The sequence below is a fragment of the Mesoplodon densirostris genome, chromosome 2 (genome assembly GCF_025265405.1).
Source record: "Mesoplodon densirostris isolate mMesDen1 chromosome 2, mMesDen1 primary haplotype, whole genome shotgun sequence".
In the NCBI taxonomy this organism is placed as follows: domain Eukaryota; kingdom Metazoa; phylum Chordata; class Mammalia; order Artiodactyla; family Ziphiidae; genus Mesoplodon; species Mesoplodon densirostris.
The window spans coordinates 37,582,529-37,599,108 of record NC_082662.1 but is presented as its reverse complement, the minus strand read 5'-3'; the positions used below and the strand labels follow the sequence as shown (position 1 = coordinate 37,599,108).

Below are 16,580 nucleotides of genomic sequence, written 5' to 3'. Positions count from 1 at the left end.
TAGGAATCAGGTTTGATTGGCCTCTGCTCCTTGAGGGTCCTGGGTCTCAGTGATACCCATAAATATGTGGTATCAATTCAGGTAGAAAGTTCTCCCACTTTGTGTCTCAGACTGGGGCCTTGGCTTTTGTTCCCTCCTATTTGCGTGCTGATTTTTTGGATTTGGAGAATGAGTACCAAGGTGCTTCTCTATCCACAGCTCCTCCCCTCACCCCCAAGCTTCTTGGAATTCATTTTGGCAACTGTTGAATGGTTCTGGGACTTCCCTACTCTGTCATCCCCAGAAAACTTCTCTAGAATCCTTTTCCTGACCGAGGCACTGTCTTCTCAATGCAGGTGGCCTGGAAGCATCTCCAAAGGCAGGTTTGGTCTCAGCTGACCTCCTTACAGCCAGAATCCCTTCTATAAGTGCTTATTTATAAAATATGTTTCCCTTGGCCGGCTCGTTTAACCTTCCCAGAGCAGGGCATGGAGGTGATGTAACTTGCCCAAGGACACACGTTCACTTGACCAAGTTGTCTCTTAGTGCGGCAGAGCCATGTGCCTGGTGGGGCTTCTACTGTGCTCTCCTTCCCCCCGCCCCCATCGGGGGCTCTTCTGGCTCCAGGGTCTGCATATGGGGGAAGTGATCTGGGAACAGACCTGACTCCTCCACTCCCTGCTCTTTTAGCCTTGTCAGTGCTGTCAGTGCTCCCATTGGCTTCTTCAGTTTCAGCACGGCTGTGTGTCTGTGTGTGTGTGTGTGTGTCTGTGGGACAGAGAGGGGTTACTGGCCATCTCCTGGTGGAGGGTGGAGCCAGAATGCCTTTTCTCTCTGTAGACTGAAGTGTATTCTTGAACTGTCTAGGATCATCTTTGATGTGCTCACCTCCTCTAACCCCCATTGCCCTCATCCTTCCCCCACACCCTACACACTATCCTGTAGGCTTCTAGTAGGGGTTGCTGCCGCAGGGCAGCGCCTTTCTCTCCCTTCCTGTCCTTGCCAGTCCTGCCCTGGTGGAAAGCACTGAGCGTTCGGCCCACCGGGGGCAGCCAGGCTGTATCTCCTGCCACGGTGTGTCTTGCAGGTGAGATGGAAGCTGACTGGCTTTGATAAGTACGAGACTTAAGCATTAATTTTTTATACATCAGCAGTGGCCAAGTGAGTGAATTCAATTACGAGTCTGCCTCTCTCCACCCTCCTCCCCGCAGTGTGGTGGTTCAGAGCAGAGACTAAGGAACCTGTTGAAATGAGAAACCCCTATTTCCTTGTTTGACCCCCTCACTAATTCGGGTTAAATTGCTACGCGATTGCAATGGTGACACATGGTGCCTGCCTGTGTTTGTATAAGAGGATGCAGTGGGGGTGGAAGGACCAATTTGTGCAGAGATAAAAGGTGTCACAGGCAGATAACTAACGTCCCAGCCCCGTGCCTGCTCTCATTGTAGCTCAGTTGGCTCCGTGTAGAAGCCCAGCCTTCCCCTCTTCCTTCCTTCCCTCCCCTTGCTCATATTTTACCTCGATGCCATAGCGTAATGATGCCCTGCGTAGTGGGGGAGGAGATAGGCACCTCTGGCTGACAGCCCTTCCTGATAACCAAATTCCAGCCCATCCATCACCAGCTACTCTCCTCAACTTGAGGAAAAGTGATCGTGAAAGGCGGGCCGTTCATCACCCAGGGTCTGTTTATCTCCTCTGGGTAGGGGAACAGAAATAGGAGAGACAAAGAGCTGCGTCCCCAGCTAAGTGCTGCCTTGGCTGGGGTAGCCTGCCGGAGCTGGATGCAGAGTCACGTCATGCTGACTGGGGAGGCTCTGACTAGTAGGACTCCCAGACTGGGACCCAGGGGAAGGGGACCTTTCCTGAAGCTCAGCCCTGGGAGTTGGAGACAAGCCTAGGAGATGTGGTGGTTCTGAGATGCAGGACAGCCAGTGACAGCATTCTTTGGGAAGGTTTGTGTCAGAATGAGCAAGTGTGGAGCCCCTCATGGAAACAAGTCCAACCCCCCTCATAGGTGACCCCTCGGCAGGAGCTCCCATCTGACTGGTCGGCTGGGTCTGCTGCTTCTGCCTTCCCCAGGCTGGGCCTTCCATGCCTCCGTGCTCCAAGGTGACTTTGAAGAAGACAGGGCCTTTCTCCCTGCTCTTGGCCTCTGCACCTCAACACTCCCCTTTTTCTGCATATCAGGTGGCACAAAATAGTTTGCCCTTTGCAGGACAGCAGTATGTGCTTTTGGGTACCAGGACTGAAAGCCTACATCACTCCGAGATCTGGGTCCCACAGCTTTTCCAGAGAGGCAGAGGGGCATCAAATATGGCCTCCAATTCAGCTGACTTCCTCCTCTTTAAGGGCTTGAGAGTGACCTGCATCTCCCCAATTTAGAGTTGTCCCTAAGACTTGCAGAGAGAGAAGCACAGAAGGAAGAGTGTCCATGACCTCTGCCAGAACTTGTGCCTGCTCTCCTGCTGGTCCTGGCTCTTGGTGTCTGCCAGTCTGTTTGTCAGACCTCCATGCATGCTGCTGGCCCCATCGACTCAAGCCTAGTAGGTCTAGCAGAGTCCCCAGCTCTGCTTCACCCAGTCTTCAAAGCTGAGCTCTTGCTAACAGTGGCTTCATCCCGCCCATACCCATTAGCAAGGGTGACGTTCCCTTAATGAGCTAGTCCCCTGCCTTGGCTGGCACTGAGCTGTTTGCCATCAGGGCTGTCTGGACTTAGCCCAAGTGCTGGGCTGCAGGTGGTAGGGCTGGATGAGGGGCTCCTTTTGCTCTGTGCTGTATGGGCAAGGTGCTGTTTCTTACACCCCTGTTCCTCCCGTAGTGTTCTTTCTAAGTAGGAGAGGGCTTTCTTTGCTTTCTTTTTGTTATTTAGCAGGAGTGATAAAGGAACTTGAGGAGTACCATATCTTTTCTAATGCCCCCCTGGATGGAGCAGCAGGGAGCCAGTCAAGCATCAGCAAGAGGGTTTCACAGTGGGTTCTGATGACCCTAAGGGGCCAGTGTGATAAGAGCAGGGCCACATGGTAAACGCCAAAGGCAGAGCCCCTCTCTGGCCCTAGGCCCCATAGTATTTGGAAAGCAATCATATCCCTTGGTTTAGAGCCCACAGGCAGGACTGGGGTTGGTGTGGGGGGGGGGCTTCCTTAAAGAGGGCCCCTTGCATTCACGAAGCTGAAGGAAGTTTTGATTGGGTTGAAAAAAAAATCCCATTCCTTTTTATGGCCTGGACATAATTGGCTCTTTTCTATTGGCCATCAGTGATGTCATTCCGACCCTCATAAAGAAGGGGAAATCACACCTGTGGACTTGGTGCATAAAATTTCATTGGGCAGCAGTAATAAGCATGGCCAGATGATGTTTGGGCAGTTGAGGAGCTCTGTGCCCAGTGATCCCAGCTGCCTGGAGACCTGGGCACCATAAACCTGCCTGCACGTTCATGCCCGTAGGCTAGTCCAGGGCCCACTGCCAATGGCTCTTTTCCTGGGATCAGTATCTGGTAGGAACTCACAGCATTCAGGCCCTTTGTGCCAGGGTGACTTTGCCTTTTTCTTTTCCAAATTGGTGGAACCATATACCCACTGGTACCCACTGACCCTAGCCTTAGGCTCCTAAGAACCGTGGACCCAGGTGTGACCTTGAGCACTGACCACCGTGCTACCTAACCCTCTAAAGCCCCAGACCTTGCCTTCCCAGGGACTGTAGAGACTTCATCCAAATGACTGATGCCTTGTGTAGTCAGAAGACTTAGATCCCATTTCTAGTTCTGCCCTTGGCTTGTTGTCTGATTAAGCAAATCCTTTTTCTGCTCTGGGCATCAGTTTCCTCTTTTATGAAGGGGTGACAACTACTCTAACCTACCTTCCTCACAGGGTTTCTCTTGGTGCTCTCTAAGCTGGGCTAGGGTTCTGTCATAGAAATGTGTAGCTCTCTTCCCACGAGGCACCTGGGAGTTCAAGCTCTGGCATATGGCTCTGTGTCTCTTGTGAAGATAGGCCTGCGTCCTGCTATAACTGTACTGCTTGTATCTTGAAGTCACATAGCTAGGACCTCCCATTAGCTGGAGGACTCAACAACCTGAATGCCTGTGAGTCTGCAAACAGCATGTGTACCTGCAAGTGACCAGGGCCCCGAGTGAGAATGATGGTCCCGCCTCCCTCTGCTTCAGTCAGCCAGGGGGCCCAGGCAGCACTCTGGATGCGGCTGAGCCATATCAGAAGCTGAGTCTCCAGCCTGACCATCTGTCTAGCCTGTCCTCAGTGCGGCCACTCTGGTATAGGTCCTCCACCAAGAGAAACAGGCAGGATCCTACTGAGCTAGACCCTTCCTACCTGGGTAGAGAAGCCTGCAGCTGATATCTGCCTTTGAAATCCTGCTGAAGAGGGAGCCCTTCCCTCTCCCAGGACCAGCCAGCCAAAAGCACTCCTGGCCTGTGTCAACTAAAAGAATCAGAGGGTGCTGGGCTTGGCTAAGGGAGAGTATGATAGGTGACCCAGGACCCTTGCCTTTTGCTGGCCAGTCCCCTAACCTGCTCCTTTGCAGATTCTGGTGCTTCTGGTGGCCCCCTTCACTCACAGGTCTTAATATGATTCTTCAAAAATAGCTGACCTGAGCAAGCATTTCACAAATACCAAGGATAAAGAACATGAAAGGAAAATAGCAGGGAACAAGAAAATTATCCAGACATTACAGTTCTGCTTCTTAGGCAACCACATTCTAGTTCCTAAAGCTACCTTTCATCTTTCAAAATCTTGCCTCATTTCCTTATAATCTTGGTCCTTGGTTCCCACATGGGGACATCCTACCTGGATACCTCTTCATCATCTTGGCCTCAGCCAGAATTTCCCTCCTAGGAAACTGACTGGTTGTAGTTGATGTCACTGTGCCACCTGGGTGTTGAGAGGAACCTTCCCTTGGAAAGGTGTCTCAGGTCTTAGAAAAGTAAATCCTTAACTCTACCACCTGAAACATGGGCACTGACTTCCAACTAGTGTCTGTCAAATAACTGAAGAATAATGGATGGAAGGCTGACTGTCCTAACACTTTCTAGGGTAGAAACAAGTCATTTCGACTGGATTCTTTTTGCCAAGCCTCCTAAAAAAGGAGTTTGTACTTGTGATCTCCACTTTCTTATCTCTTCTCACTCTTCAACACATTGCCTGCTGCCTTCTGTTCCCACCAACCCACCGATGCCAAATTCACTGGGTTTTTCTCAGCTCCGTCTTGCTTGACCACTCTGGCATTTGACACTAATGACGTGCTTTTTTTTTTTTTTTTTTTTTTTGTGGTACGCGGGCCTCTCACTGCTGTGGCCTCTCCCGTTGCGGAGCACAGGCTCCGGACGTGCAGGCTTAGCGGCCATGGCTCACGGGCCCAGCCGCTCCACGGCATGTGGGATCTTCCCGGACCGGGGCACGAACCTGCGTCCCCTGCATCGGCAGGCGGACTCTCAACCACTGCGCCACCAGGGAAGCCCCTAATGACCTGCTTTTTAAGTTCAAAAATCAGTTATAAATATTCCAGAAGGGGTAAGCCTGCTTTCATCATCATTTAGGTTGACCACAGGTGATGTGAAGTGAGGTCCAAAGAGCATGTGTGACCTTGGCAATCTGATACCCTGAAAAAGGTCCAGGAGCCTTGCCCTCTGGACATGGAGGTGGGTTGGGTGAGTCCCGACCCATGGTACGTTATCTCCTACAGAATTCTCGAAGGAGCTGAGGCTATGCGACCTGGAGAAGGGAACTCTGAGGAAGCTCCCTAGGCTCTCAGATCTTGGGAGGGTTCTGCAAGGAAGAGATAGAAGTCTCATTCTCTGTAGTTTCTAAAGACATTTCTCAGACACATGGGTAGAAGTTACAAGAGACAGATTTTAGTTTAGTATAAAGGAAGGCTGTTCTGAGAATTGAAGGAGTCCAAAATTAGAGCCGACTGCTGTGTGTAGTAGTGAGTTCCTTGTCTGTGGTGGTGGTCTGGTAGGGGTGGCCTGGTTTCATTTTAGCCTGAGGCATTAGCCTGGGCCCTCTGCTCATCTCATTCCACACTCTTCCCAGGTGATCTCGTCTACTCTCATGGCTTTAATTTTACTTAAATTACGTTAATGACTTAACAATTTATATCTCCAGTCCCGACCTGTCTTTAAAACTGGACATCCATCTGCCTCTTAGACATCGTCCCCACTGCCAAATGTCTCCTAGGCACCTCAGACTCAACAGCTGTTGAGTGCTTAGCACACATCAGGTGTATATCTAAAACTGCATTCCCAAACTCATGCCTTCATTTGGTGGGGTGGTAGGGGCGAGGCAGTGGGAGCAGTGTACCCTGGTTTAGGGAGACACTGTATGAAGAAAATTTTAAAACAATAATGAAATTGATTAAATGCCGCTTCATCTATTAGATATGCTCTCTGCGCCCCTAACTTTGTCTTTGTATCTGTCTCAGTGAGTAGCATGAAGCGAGCCAAGCCACACACCTCTGAATTGGGTTCTACTGCTTTCTCTCATTGGGCCCCACGTCCCATTCGGTCACCAAGGCTTCCTTTATATCTTTTCCTGTTGCGGGCTCGCTGTCTCTACGGCTACTGTCTAGTCTCCTGGCTACTACTTGGCTTTTTTAGTGTATTGTTTTTGTTGCCCCCAGAACAATCTTTGTAAATCACAGCTCTTCTGAGGCTCTCTATTGCCTGTGGCCAAGCTCCTCTTAGCAAGAAAACTCCATGATCTTCCCCAGCTGATATTTCTAGTCTCCTCCACCATCCTTCCATGTACCCCAATGCTTCAACTTAAGGCTTTTTTTAAAAGTTTATTTATTTTTGGCTGCCTTGGGTCTTCGTTGCTGCGCATGGGCTTTCTCTAGTTGTGGCGAGCGGGGGCTACTCTTCGTTGTGGTGTGCGGGCTTCTTACTGCAGTGGCTTCTCTTATTGCAGAGCACGGGCTCAAGGCGCACAAGCTTCAGTAGTTGTGGCTCACGGGCTCTAGAGCGCAGACTCAGTAGTTGTGGTGTGTGGGCTTAGCTGCTCCGCGGCATGTGGGATCTTCCCGAACCAGGGCTTGAACCCGTGTCCCCTGCATTGTCAGGTGGATTCTTAACCACTGCGCCACCAGGGAAGTCCCAACTTAAGGCTTTTTATCTATTTCTTTTATTATCCATTCCATTGAACAAATTGTGAGCCCCTTATGTGCAGGAGTTAAGTCTTACTTTTTGAGGCTTAAGTGACTGACTGTTATTGTAAAACATCAGTAAGTGTTTGGCTGAATGGATTTGTGTGGGCAAAACGGCATCATGAGCTGGAAGGGGAGATAATTTATAAATTATAATTTAAAGAGAAAACAAGAACAGGTTCTTGGTTTAGATTCTGACTTCTTTTTAGCCCTCTGTGTGGTCTCTTCTCTATCACAGAAAGCCTATTGCTTGAGACTTAAATGTGAGCCGAAGCCCCTGCCCAACTATCTCTAAATCACATGCTCTTCCTCTCTCTCCTCCTATCTTACATCTCTGCCTCTCTGTGTAACAAGATGACGACAACATCCTGGTGCACTGGCAAGAACATAGGCTTTGGAGTGAGACAGACCTGGGTTCACTTCTTGGCACTATCATGTTTTGGCTGTGGAATCTTAGGTAACCCCTCCTCGTCTATAATATATACAGATCTACCCACCTCACAGCATCTCTCTGAATTAACGTGAGAATGTAAGTAAGACACTTAGCGTGTTGTAGGCCGTCAGAAAGCAGTGCGGCTGGTATCATTTTGAATAGAGTCTCCAGGTTCTCACAGTTGGATCTGAGGGCTGCATCTGGAGCCCAGTGTCCAGAGTGTTGGAGATGGGGTGCCTTTCTTGGGTGGGGTAGGACCCATGGCTAGTGGGTTAGCCTTGAGATCACTTTGTCTTATAGACTCTATTGGATTTCCTGTTTTAAGACTCCGTACCTGGTACATGGGTGCTCAACTTGTTCTCTCCTCCCTTTCTTCAGGCTCCCGGGCCAGTGCCAGTACTTGGGCTTGCCAGTGGCAGATTACTTCAAGCAGTGGATTAATCTGAAAAAGGTACTGTGTCTGAGTCCCACTCCATGCTTCCTCTGGTTCTCCTTTGCCTCAGACCACCCCCCTCTCTTGCTTTCTTTTCTCATTGCTGTTTTCATCTTGTTGTTCTCATCTCTTTTCTTTTCTTCTCTTTTCTCAATACCCTTCCCTAGCTAATGTGCGCTGGAAGGTTGTGGTTATTTCTGGGAGAGGGGAGCTGCTTGGGGGACCAGGCTGCTGGGTGGAATTTGACACTGCCCTCCTTGGTGTTAACCCAGATGTGCAGAGAAGTCCCGATTAAGGGTAGTTTCCAGGTTCTTGCTTGGAGCTCCACCTCTGGGCTGAGCTGCATTGCCTCTGGGAGGGAGGTGGTCCTAGCTTAGCCTCTGGGAAAGTATCATGAGTGATCATGAGTGTGGCCTCTGAGCCACCTGACTGGCCCTGGTATCTCCTTCGGGTTGGGAGGCAGAGTTGGTTCAGGCGGGCTTTGGTCCTGTCTAGCCCCAGTCGAGCTTGCTCATGTGAGAAGGGCTGTGGACACTAGAGCCCGCTTCCCTGTGAGCATGGGGGAAGAGACTGGCACTCATGTAGCACTGAGCACCTGGGGAGTGGGCACTGAGGCTGTGGGCTGGGAGGGACCCCGTGTAGCTAGGAAAGTGGGCCTGGCAGAGAATGAATCACCCAGAAAACTGTACTCTCCTAGTGTGTGCTGTCCTTCCTAGGTAAGCACAAGAAGGGAGGTGTAGGAATAGACGCTGCAGACCCCTGCTCTGATAGGATCCTGGCTCTAGGAGGCCCAGGCCACTAGGGAGACTGACTCCCATTAATCCCTGTGATGTAAGGGCAACAGACCTGGGGCAGTCCCAGGAACCCCATGCCGTTCAGTGACTCCCAGGAAGCTCAGAAAAGGGAGAACACACACCAGAGGTCAGAGTAGTGGCTCCCGGGGGCCCCAGAGAAGGGAGAGGTCGTTGGAGGCTCAGGCTGGTATCATGGGGATTTGGGTCTTGAACTGGGCATTCAAGGGAGGTGGGATTTGGATCTGAGGAGGAGAGGGGGCTTCGGGGCAGGGGGAGCAGCATGCCTTTGGTGTGTGTGAGGGCTGGAGCTAAGTGAGCATTTGGAGGAGCACTGGAAGACAATGACCTTGGACTTTGTTCCGTACGTCTTAGGGCAGCCGCTCTCTGTGGCAGTGTTTGTGAACTCCTTTGCTTTTCCCTGGTGTACAGGTCCTTTGCCCTCTGGCTTGTCTGTGCTTCGACCCCTCCCCACCTCTCCCGATGATCTCCCTTGCAGCTGAACAACAGCTGCTTACTACCTCCCAGCTTTGGCTGAGGAGGCCAGGCTCTGTCCTGCCTTCAGGCCTTGGTCTATGGCCTTCCCTCTGAAGCACCCCCAGTCATCTTCATCGGGCTTATTCCCTCTCCTTGACGATTCAGCTCAGGTCTCACCTCCACTGAGAAGCTTTGCAGTCGAACTCTTGCCTTGAGGCTCCTTGCCACTCTGGATATCAGTGATCTTCGAGGGTTGAAACTGAGTCTGTGTGTTTCCTTGCAGACGTGTTCATCCGAAGCACAAAGACTGAGTCTGGTTCCTCTCTGTGTCCCCGGTGGCCAGATCAAGGCTAGGTGCAGAGTGTGTGCTCAGTGAACAATTGCTGGCTGGCTGACTGATCTCTGAGAGCTGGCTCCAGAGAGGCCCTTTCACGCGGGCCTTGGCAGGGCTACGCGTGCGGGTGTGGCCAGGCCTGTGCTCCTGGAAGACGGCGTGCCAGCTGTCAGAGTGCATCTGAGGCTGCTTGCTGGCCTCGGCAAATGCAATGTGAAGGCCCCACCAAGCGAGGCAGGCGCTGACCATGAACAATTGCTCTGTGAAGTTCACTAGACTTTTTGGTGTATGGATAACTCCCTGCCTCTAGCTTCCTCGGCAGAGAAGCAGGAAAGCAGCCGACCCGTGCGATGACATTGCCACTCGGGACTACCTCGGTGCTGCTGGCAGTGGAGGCGGCTGTGCTGAGCCTGCTCAGCTTGCTCGTCTGCCAGACTGTGCTGAGCCATGGAGCGGGGAGTGGGTACCAGGGGAAACTGAGGACTCTGTGATCGCCTCTTGGAAGGTAGACTGAGCAGGTCTAAGAAAAACCAGGGGTCTCACCCCTTCCTCTCTGCCCTACAGCCACATCGTGTTCCAGCTGTGCTTAAGGGCCCAGTAGGAAAGATGACCGAACTCCAGTCCTTGCCAGCAGCCATGCAAGACAGGGAGGCTGCAGGGCCCCAGAGGTCCAGGCACATGGCAATCGTTCTGACCTCTGTACTGCATGACTTAGTGCAGGTTGCACAAAGATTCCTGCACCCTTAAAAAGAGCAATGCTGAAAGCTAAGCCGGAGAGGCCATTGCCAGGGTTGTGGGAGTACCATGTAAAAGCCTCACTCCTGCCTTCTGTCCCCATGTGGGACCCAGGCCCTGGCTGTCTACAGGCTCCTCTCCCATCCTTGATCTTACTTTGTCCTACCCACTTCCCTTCCTCTCCTCTCCTCAACCCCCCAGCAGGGCTTTGCCCCATGAAAAGAATGGGGAGGGTCCTGGTCTGCTTGGCCACCTAGACGTGCTGAGTGAGCACCTGGGACTGAGGTAACGGTCTGCACTGACTGACTAAGGCCTCCAGTCTGAGAAGAGGCAGAACGTTATCTTTCAGCTGCCCTCTCCTGTCCAGAGGCGGTGTGGGCTGCGTCAGGGAAGGACAACTTTTCTAGGGCCAGGTTTCCACATCTCCTGTCTCCACCTACTTTCCTTGTAGCAGAGAGGAGCGAGCCAGTGTTTGCTGACATTTGGAATGTCATTGAATGATCTATACTCTCATTGAACTGTCAGCTTAGAGAGGACTTGGGGCCCTGCTTCCAGCCGCCTCCAGGAGGTCAGAGCTGTCACAGAGGGGCCAGAAGAGTGCACACACACACACACACACACACACACACACACACGTACTCACGTGAATGAATACACTCAAGCGAGCCTACCCAAAATTGTATGTATGTATCCATACTTGGATACATGTGTATACACATATTCACCTGCAGAAATATCTGAAAATATACACAGACACGAATGTGTTTATATATACATATTCATAAAATGTAAGGGCACTTGCACATATATAAACATACACATCTGCATCAATAAGCAAAATATTTTTGAGCGCCTTCTGTGTTCCAGGTACTGTGCTGGGCCCTGGGAATATAACAGAAGAGATGGATGTTAAACAATTTCAATTGTGTTATAACACTAAAAAGTTCAGAGTCATGGAATCACATCACAAGGGGACCTGACTTATTGGGGTGGAGGGAGGAAGGGAGTCTAAGCTGAGACCTGGGGGATGAGCAGGAATTGGCTAAGCAGAGAACCACACGTGGCAAGGCCCTGGGGTGAAGAGAAGCCTGGCAGCTTCATGAAACTAGAATGTAAGTTCTATGGGGGCCAAAGAACTTTTGTCTCTTCTGTTTACTCTTCTGTCTTCATCACTTTGGATAGTTCCTGGCACACAGTAGATGTTTAATCATTATTTGTTGAATGAGTGACTGCCTGCAGCACAGTGAAAGTGGGGAAGAGAGAAGGCTGACATAAGATGAAACTGGAGGGGAGTCTGTAGACCAGACTTTAGATTTTGATCTTTATCCTTAGGGCGAGGGGAAGCAATTACAGGGTACTGAACATAGGAGAGGCATCATCTGATTTGCATTTTGAAAAGAGTCTCTCTGGCTGCAGTGTAGAGAGAGTGTATAGGGGACCAGTACGGGTTTTTCTTAATGGGGCTATAGTTGGCGTGTTGGGATGGGGCACATCATCATGTGGGCAACATTGCTGAACTCGCAGCATCCCCAGTCCCTGTTCATTGAAACCAGTAGTGCACCTCTCCAAGTCACTGTGACAACTAAAAATGCCACCTCCCCTCGACAGACACATACTTTTCCGGTGGCCTGGATGGTGTGGGAGTGGGGAGGTACCGTCCCTGGTTGAGAACCAGAGAATTGGGCCATTCCAAGTGAAAGATGATAGCTACTGGGATTAAATTGTTAGCAGTGGAAATGCAGAGAAATGGACTGAATCTGGAGTGTTAAATGGTACAGTCAGTTCTGCTGTGATGCAACATATACCTCCCCCCAAACCACCATTGCTGTGGAAAGTTGTGCAATAAAAATGGGGTTAGGTGCACAGTACTCACAAACTTCATCAGCGACACATGAAAAAAGATGGGAATCTAATAAAATAAAAATTATGGGTAGCGTGATTTTACACGTATTAAATGGTTAAGAAATACATAAATACTATGATAAATATGGCATTTTACCTTGAAAAAAAACGTGAAGTTTGCTTGTGGAAATGGGCATGAGAAGGGTTGTAGCTTGTGAGTTATTGTGAAGTGGCAGAAAGAGAATTCTCTGAAATCAGAGATTTTACTCAGACGGTTGTGGCTTGTAGCACATGTGGTGATCCAAGTAGCTGGTATATGTTTGAGGTGTACGCACGTGTCATTTTGTTTGTTCTTACACAGCTCTGTTCAGCTGGGTGTAACTTCCTGTGTTTATCTTGTATTGCTTAAGGACAGAGTCTCACACAAATGTACAATGTGCGTTATGCTAAATCGTTCCCTAGGACTTCAGTTGCACTGGAACAAATTTGCTCTTTCAAAACAAGTGTTACAGCAGAATTGACTGTACAATAGATAGGAAATGGTGACTGACTGGCTGTGAGGGTTGAGGATGAAGGAGAAGACCATCATGACTCCCAAGGTTTATGATGTAAGCAGCTGGGAGAGTTGGAATGCATTTACTGAGATAATGGAAGGAGGAGAAGTTTGGGGATTGGAAGAGAAGGTGAATTCTGTGTGGGACATGTTGAGTTTAGATGCCTTTGAGACATTCTTGTGAAGCTGTTGAGAAGGTATTTGAATATGTAGGTCTGGGGCTCAGGGATAAGGTCAGGATAAGAGATACAGATTTGGGGGCATTATTGGTATGTGAATGATAATTGAAGCCCTGGGAATGGAGTGAATAAGATGAGAAGAAAAGAGAGCCTAGGACAGAACACTGGGAAATACCAATGTTTGATACATAGAGGAGGAAGAGTCAGAACTAGAGAAGGAGCAGGAGTGGTCACTAGTAGTAATAGTAATATTTCTTATTTAATGATTGCATTTCGTGTGCTAGATCCATTGTGTCCAATATAGTTGCCACTAGCCACCTGTAGCAATAGAGCAGTTGAAATGTAGCTGATATGACTGACGAACAAATTCTAAATTTTATTTAATTTTAATTAATTTAAATGTAAGTTAAAAACTTTCAAGAAGAGCTTTTCAGTGTATTTAGAACACACTGGATTGGTAAATCTGCATTTTCAACTGTTAATTGTTTAAAGTCTCAATACAGATCAGGTATCTCTGATGAAGATTTAGCATCTCAATTGAGATGTGTCATAAGTGTAAATTACACACTTAAGTATGAAAAAATAAAAAATACCTCATTAATAATTTTTTTATACTGAGTCCCTATTGAGATGGTAATCTTTGGATATACCAAATTAAATAAAACATATTCTCTTTTTTTTTTTTTTTTTTTTTTTTTTTTTTGCGGTACGCGGGCCTCTCACTGTTGTGGCCTCTCCCGTTGCAGAACACAGGCTCCGGACACGCAGGCTTAGCAGCCATGGCTCACGGGCCTAGCTGCTCCGCGGCATGTGGGATCTTCCCGGACCGGGGCATGAACCCGTGTCCCCTGCATCGGCAGGCGGACTCCCAACCACTGCGCCACCAGGGAAGCCCCTAAAACATATTCTTAAAATTAATTTAACCTGTTTCTTATTACTTGAGCTGGGCATTCAATTCATAAATTGCTTATGTGGCTCACGTTATGTTTGCGTTGGACAGTGCTGTGCCAGACACTGCACTCATTATCTAACCCATTATCCAATCTTCACAGCCCTGCACAGTAGTTACTATTATTTTTTGCATTTTAAGGTTGAGAAAACTGAGGCACAGCGTGATGATGAAATTTGCCCAGTGTCTTACTTTGGTACGTGGCAGAGCTAGAACTTAAATTTAGTTTTGCCTGACTCTGTGCTCAAGAGAGCAAACAGTTAAAAAGAGAGGGTAAAAGAATGGTAGAAGAAGAGGTAGACCAGGAGAGTGTGATGCCATAGACACCAAGAGTGTCTTCCAAAGAAAAGGACTGGTCTGCTCAGAGGGAGCCACATAACGTAAAGACTGAAATATGAGTGCCAGACCTGGGCTCAGGGACCTTGGTGACTCTGGTAAAACCTCTTGATGGCATGATAGGGATAGGAGCCAAGTTGGAGTGAATTGGGGAGTAAATGAGGAGACAAATTTTAACGTTTTCAGAAATGTGGTTTTGAAGGAGAGAGAAAGGGTAAGGGCTGTGGTGGGGCAGCTGTGGAGTTGAGGCAGGTTTTGTGTTTTAAGGTAAAAGACACATGCTCGTTTGTATATTAGAGAAGCAAGGGTCAAAATATAGGAGTGAGAGAGGTCTCTGAGAAGGTGACAGGAGATGGTATGGAGAACCCAGGTTCTTGACACTGGCTGTCTTCAGGAGGATGGTCCCCTCTTCCATCATTATGGGGTAAGGAGAGGAAGATGGGTGCAGACAGATGCAGGTAGGCTTGTGCATTTGGTGATGACAAGTAGTAGTTCCCATCCGAGGCTTTTGTTTTTCTTTGTGAAGTAGATCAGTCATTTGCTGATAACTAATAGGGGAAGGCTGCGAAGGTTTGCAGAAAGTGGAAAAGGATTGCTGTAGTTTTAGTAAAGAATAGCAATATGAGCTTACTTGAGAAGTATAGTCGGATTTCTAGGCAGTGGTGCGGGTCCAGTTGATGTTGGTGACATTACTTCACAGTGGAACCTCTCTGTTCAGTTGTGTGGCTTTCCTTTAGCAAAGCTCAGCTGCCTGGCTGTGGGCATGCAGAAAGCAGACGTTTAGATTCATACACAGAAGAGATTTTCCCAAGGGGTGTGATGAAAGGAACAAAGGAGTTGAAGATATTGTCGAGACAGTGGTTGCCAAGATGGACTGTGGGATTTAAGCTGGATGTTGAGGGAAATGAAGAAAGCAGGGGTCCTGACGGATATGGAAAAAGTGGATAGGTCCCAGTAAGATGGGGAACGGGTATACCGGCTATAGTTGAGCATGCCAGATGAAAGGATAAGAGATTATGGTTGGAAAGTAGCATGTCTGAATTAGTGATTTCAGAGATGGGGCAGTTCTAAGTGTTGGCAGGCTCCAAGGTGTGCCCATGGGGGTGGGTAGCCAAGATTAGGTGGAGGAGAATGTTAGTGTAAATAAGAGGTCAGGAAATGGGTAGGTCCAAAAGGATGTGAGTATATGGATATACACATGCACACATAGTATGTATATATTCACTGCATACGCAGGACACGTAGGTATAAATGTATGTATAAATGCATGCCTCCACATACACGATTCACGGACAGTCGGACCAAGCCATGCAAGTTACGTGCACATACACTCACAAATGGCCTGGAATTCCCTCTGGTGCCTGGGCCTGTTTGGATGGGCTTTTGAGGAAGCAGGCAGGCAGAAGCCTTCGGAGGATTCTGAGTCAGTCCTGGCAGACAGGGCTCAGCCAGTCATGCTCAGAAGTTGTAGGGTTGGAGGTCACCTAGAATTTGACAGACCCAGATGAACCAGGGTGTGAAGATTGCTGCTCCACTTTTCCTCTGCCATCTGTGCTATACACCCTGCTACAATATCTGCATGCCCTGAAGGGGATGATGGGGTTGGGACCAGCTGTGAAAGAGGGAGAGGAGACCTTGGGTCCCTCCAAGAAGCATTTCTGTCTCCCCCTCCCCTGGGAGCGGACAGCAGGAGAAACTGCTGAAGGGAGGGTTGGTGTCTACGACTGAGTACGACTTTTCCTGACCTTGGAGCGTTCAGAGTCCCAATCAGCGCAGTAATAAATTAAGGGCTTATGGAGGAATAAATTCTCGGCCTTAATGAAGTTCTTTGCTGGGGGCCATAGGCAGGTCAGCAGGTCGGGATGGTGCAGATTGGAGGCTCCAGCGAGTGGGCTGAGCTAGCTGGGAAGCCGTGTGGACTGAAAGGGTCTGGAACTCTGCTGGTCAAGTCACTATTTTGTAGCTGTGGGGATAGAGCTGCTCAAGTGATAGGCAACCTGACAGAGGCTGGGACTCTTCATACAGTGGTGACTGCATGGTGCCTGCCGCAGAGCCCCTTGATTGGGGCTATTTGGAAAAAACAAGAACAAAACAAAACTGAAAACCAAGAGAGGTTTGAAGATGTAGGGGCCCTGCCAGGTGTTTGTTTTGTTTATTTTGGATGGAGGAGGGCTTGCACTGAGACAAATGCTTCTGGACCACTCAGTGGTCAGGACGAGACTGGGGCTGTGGCGCAGGTCTTTGGCATCAGCCAAAGTACAGAGCGTTGTCCGTGGGGCAGTGGGCACATGGGCTGCCATCTTGAGGGGAGCCAGCTCTGAGGCCAGGTAGATGAGGGCCTCTAACTGTCTTTGGGAAGAAATATGTGCAAAGAGAACAGGACACAA

General features: G+C 49.2%; 1 protein-coding gene across 6 annotated transcripts in view; it reads left to right on the top strand.

Annotated features, from left to right (window-relative positions):
- Positions 1 to 16,580, top strand: part of ERI3 (ERI1 exoribonuclease family member 3) — a 129,414-nt gene that overhangs the window by 60,104 nt on the left and 52,730 nt on the right. For all 6 annotated transcript variants that reach the window (XM_060083011.1, XM_060083013.1, XM_060083009.1 and 3 more), the window contains one exon: positions 7,943 to 8,015. In XM_060083011.1, the coding sequence (XP_059938994.1) occupies positions 7,943 to 8,015 (73 nt within the window). The remainder of the gene's footprint in view (positions 1 to 7,942; positions 8,016 to 16,580) is intronic.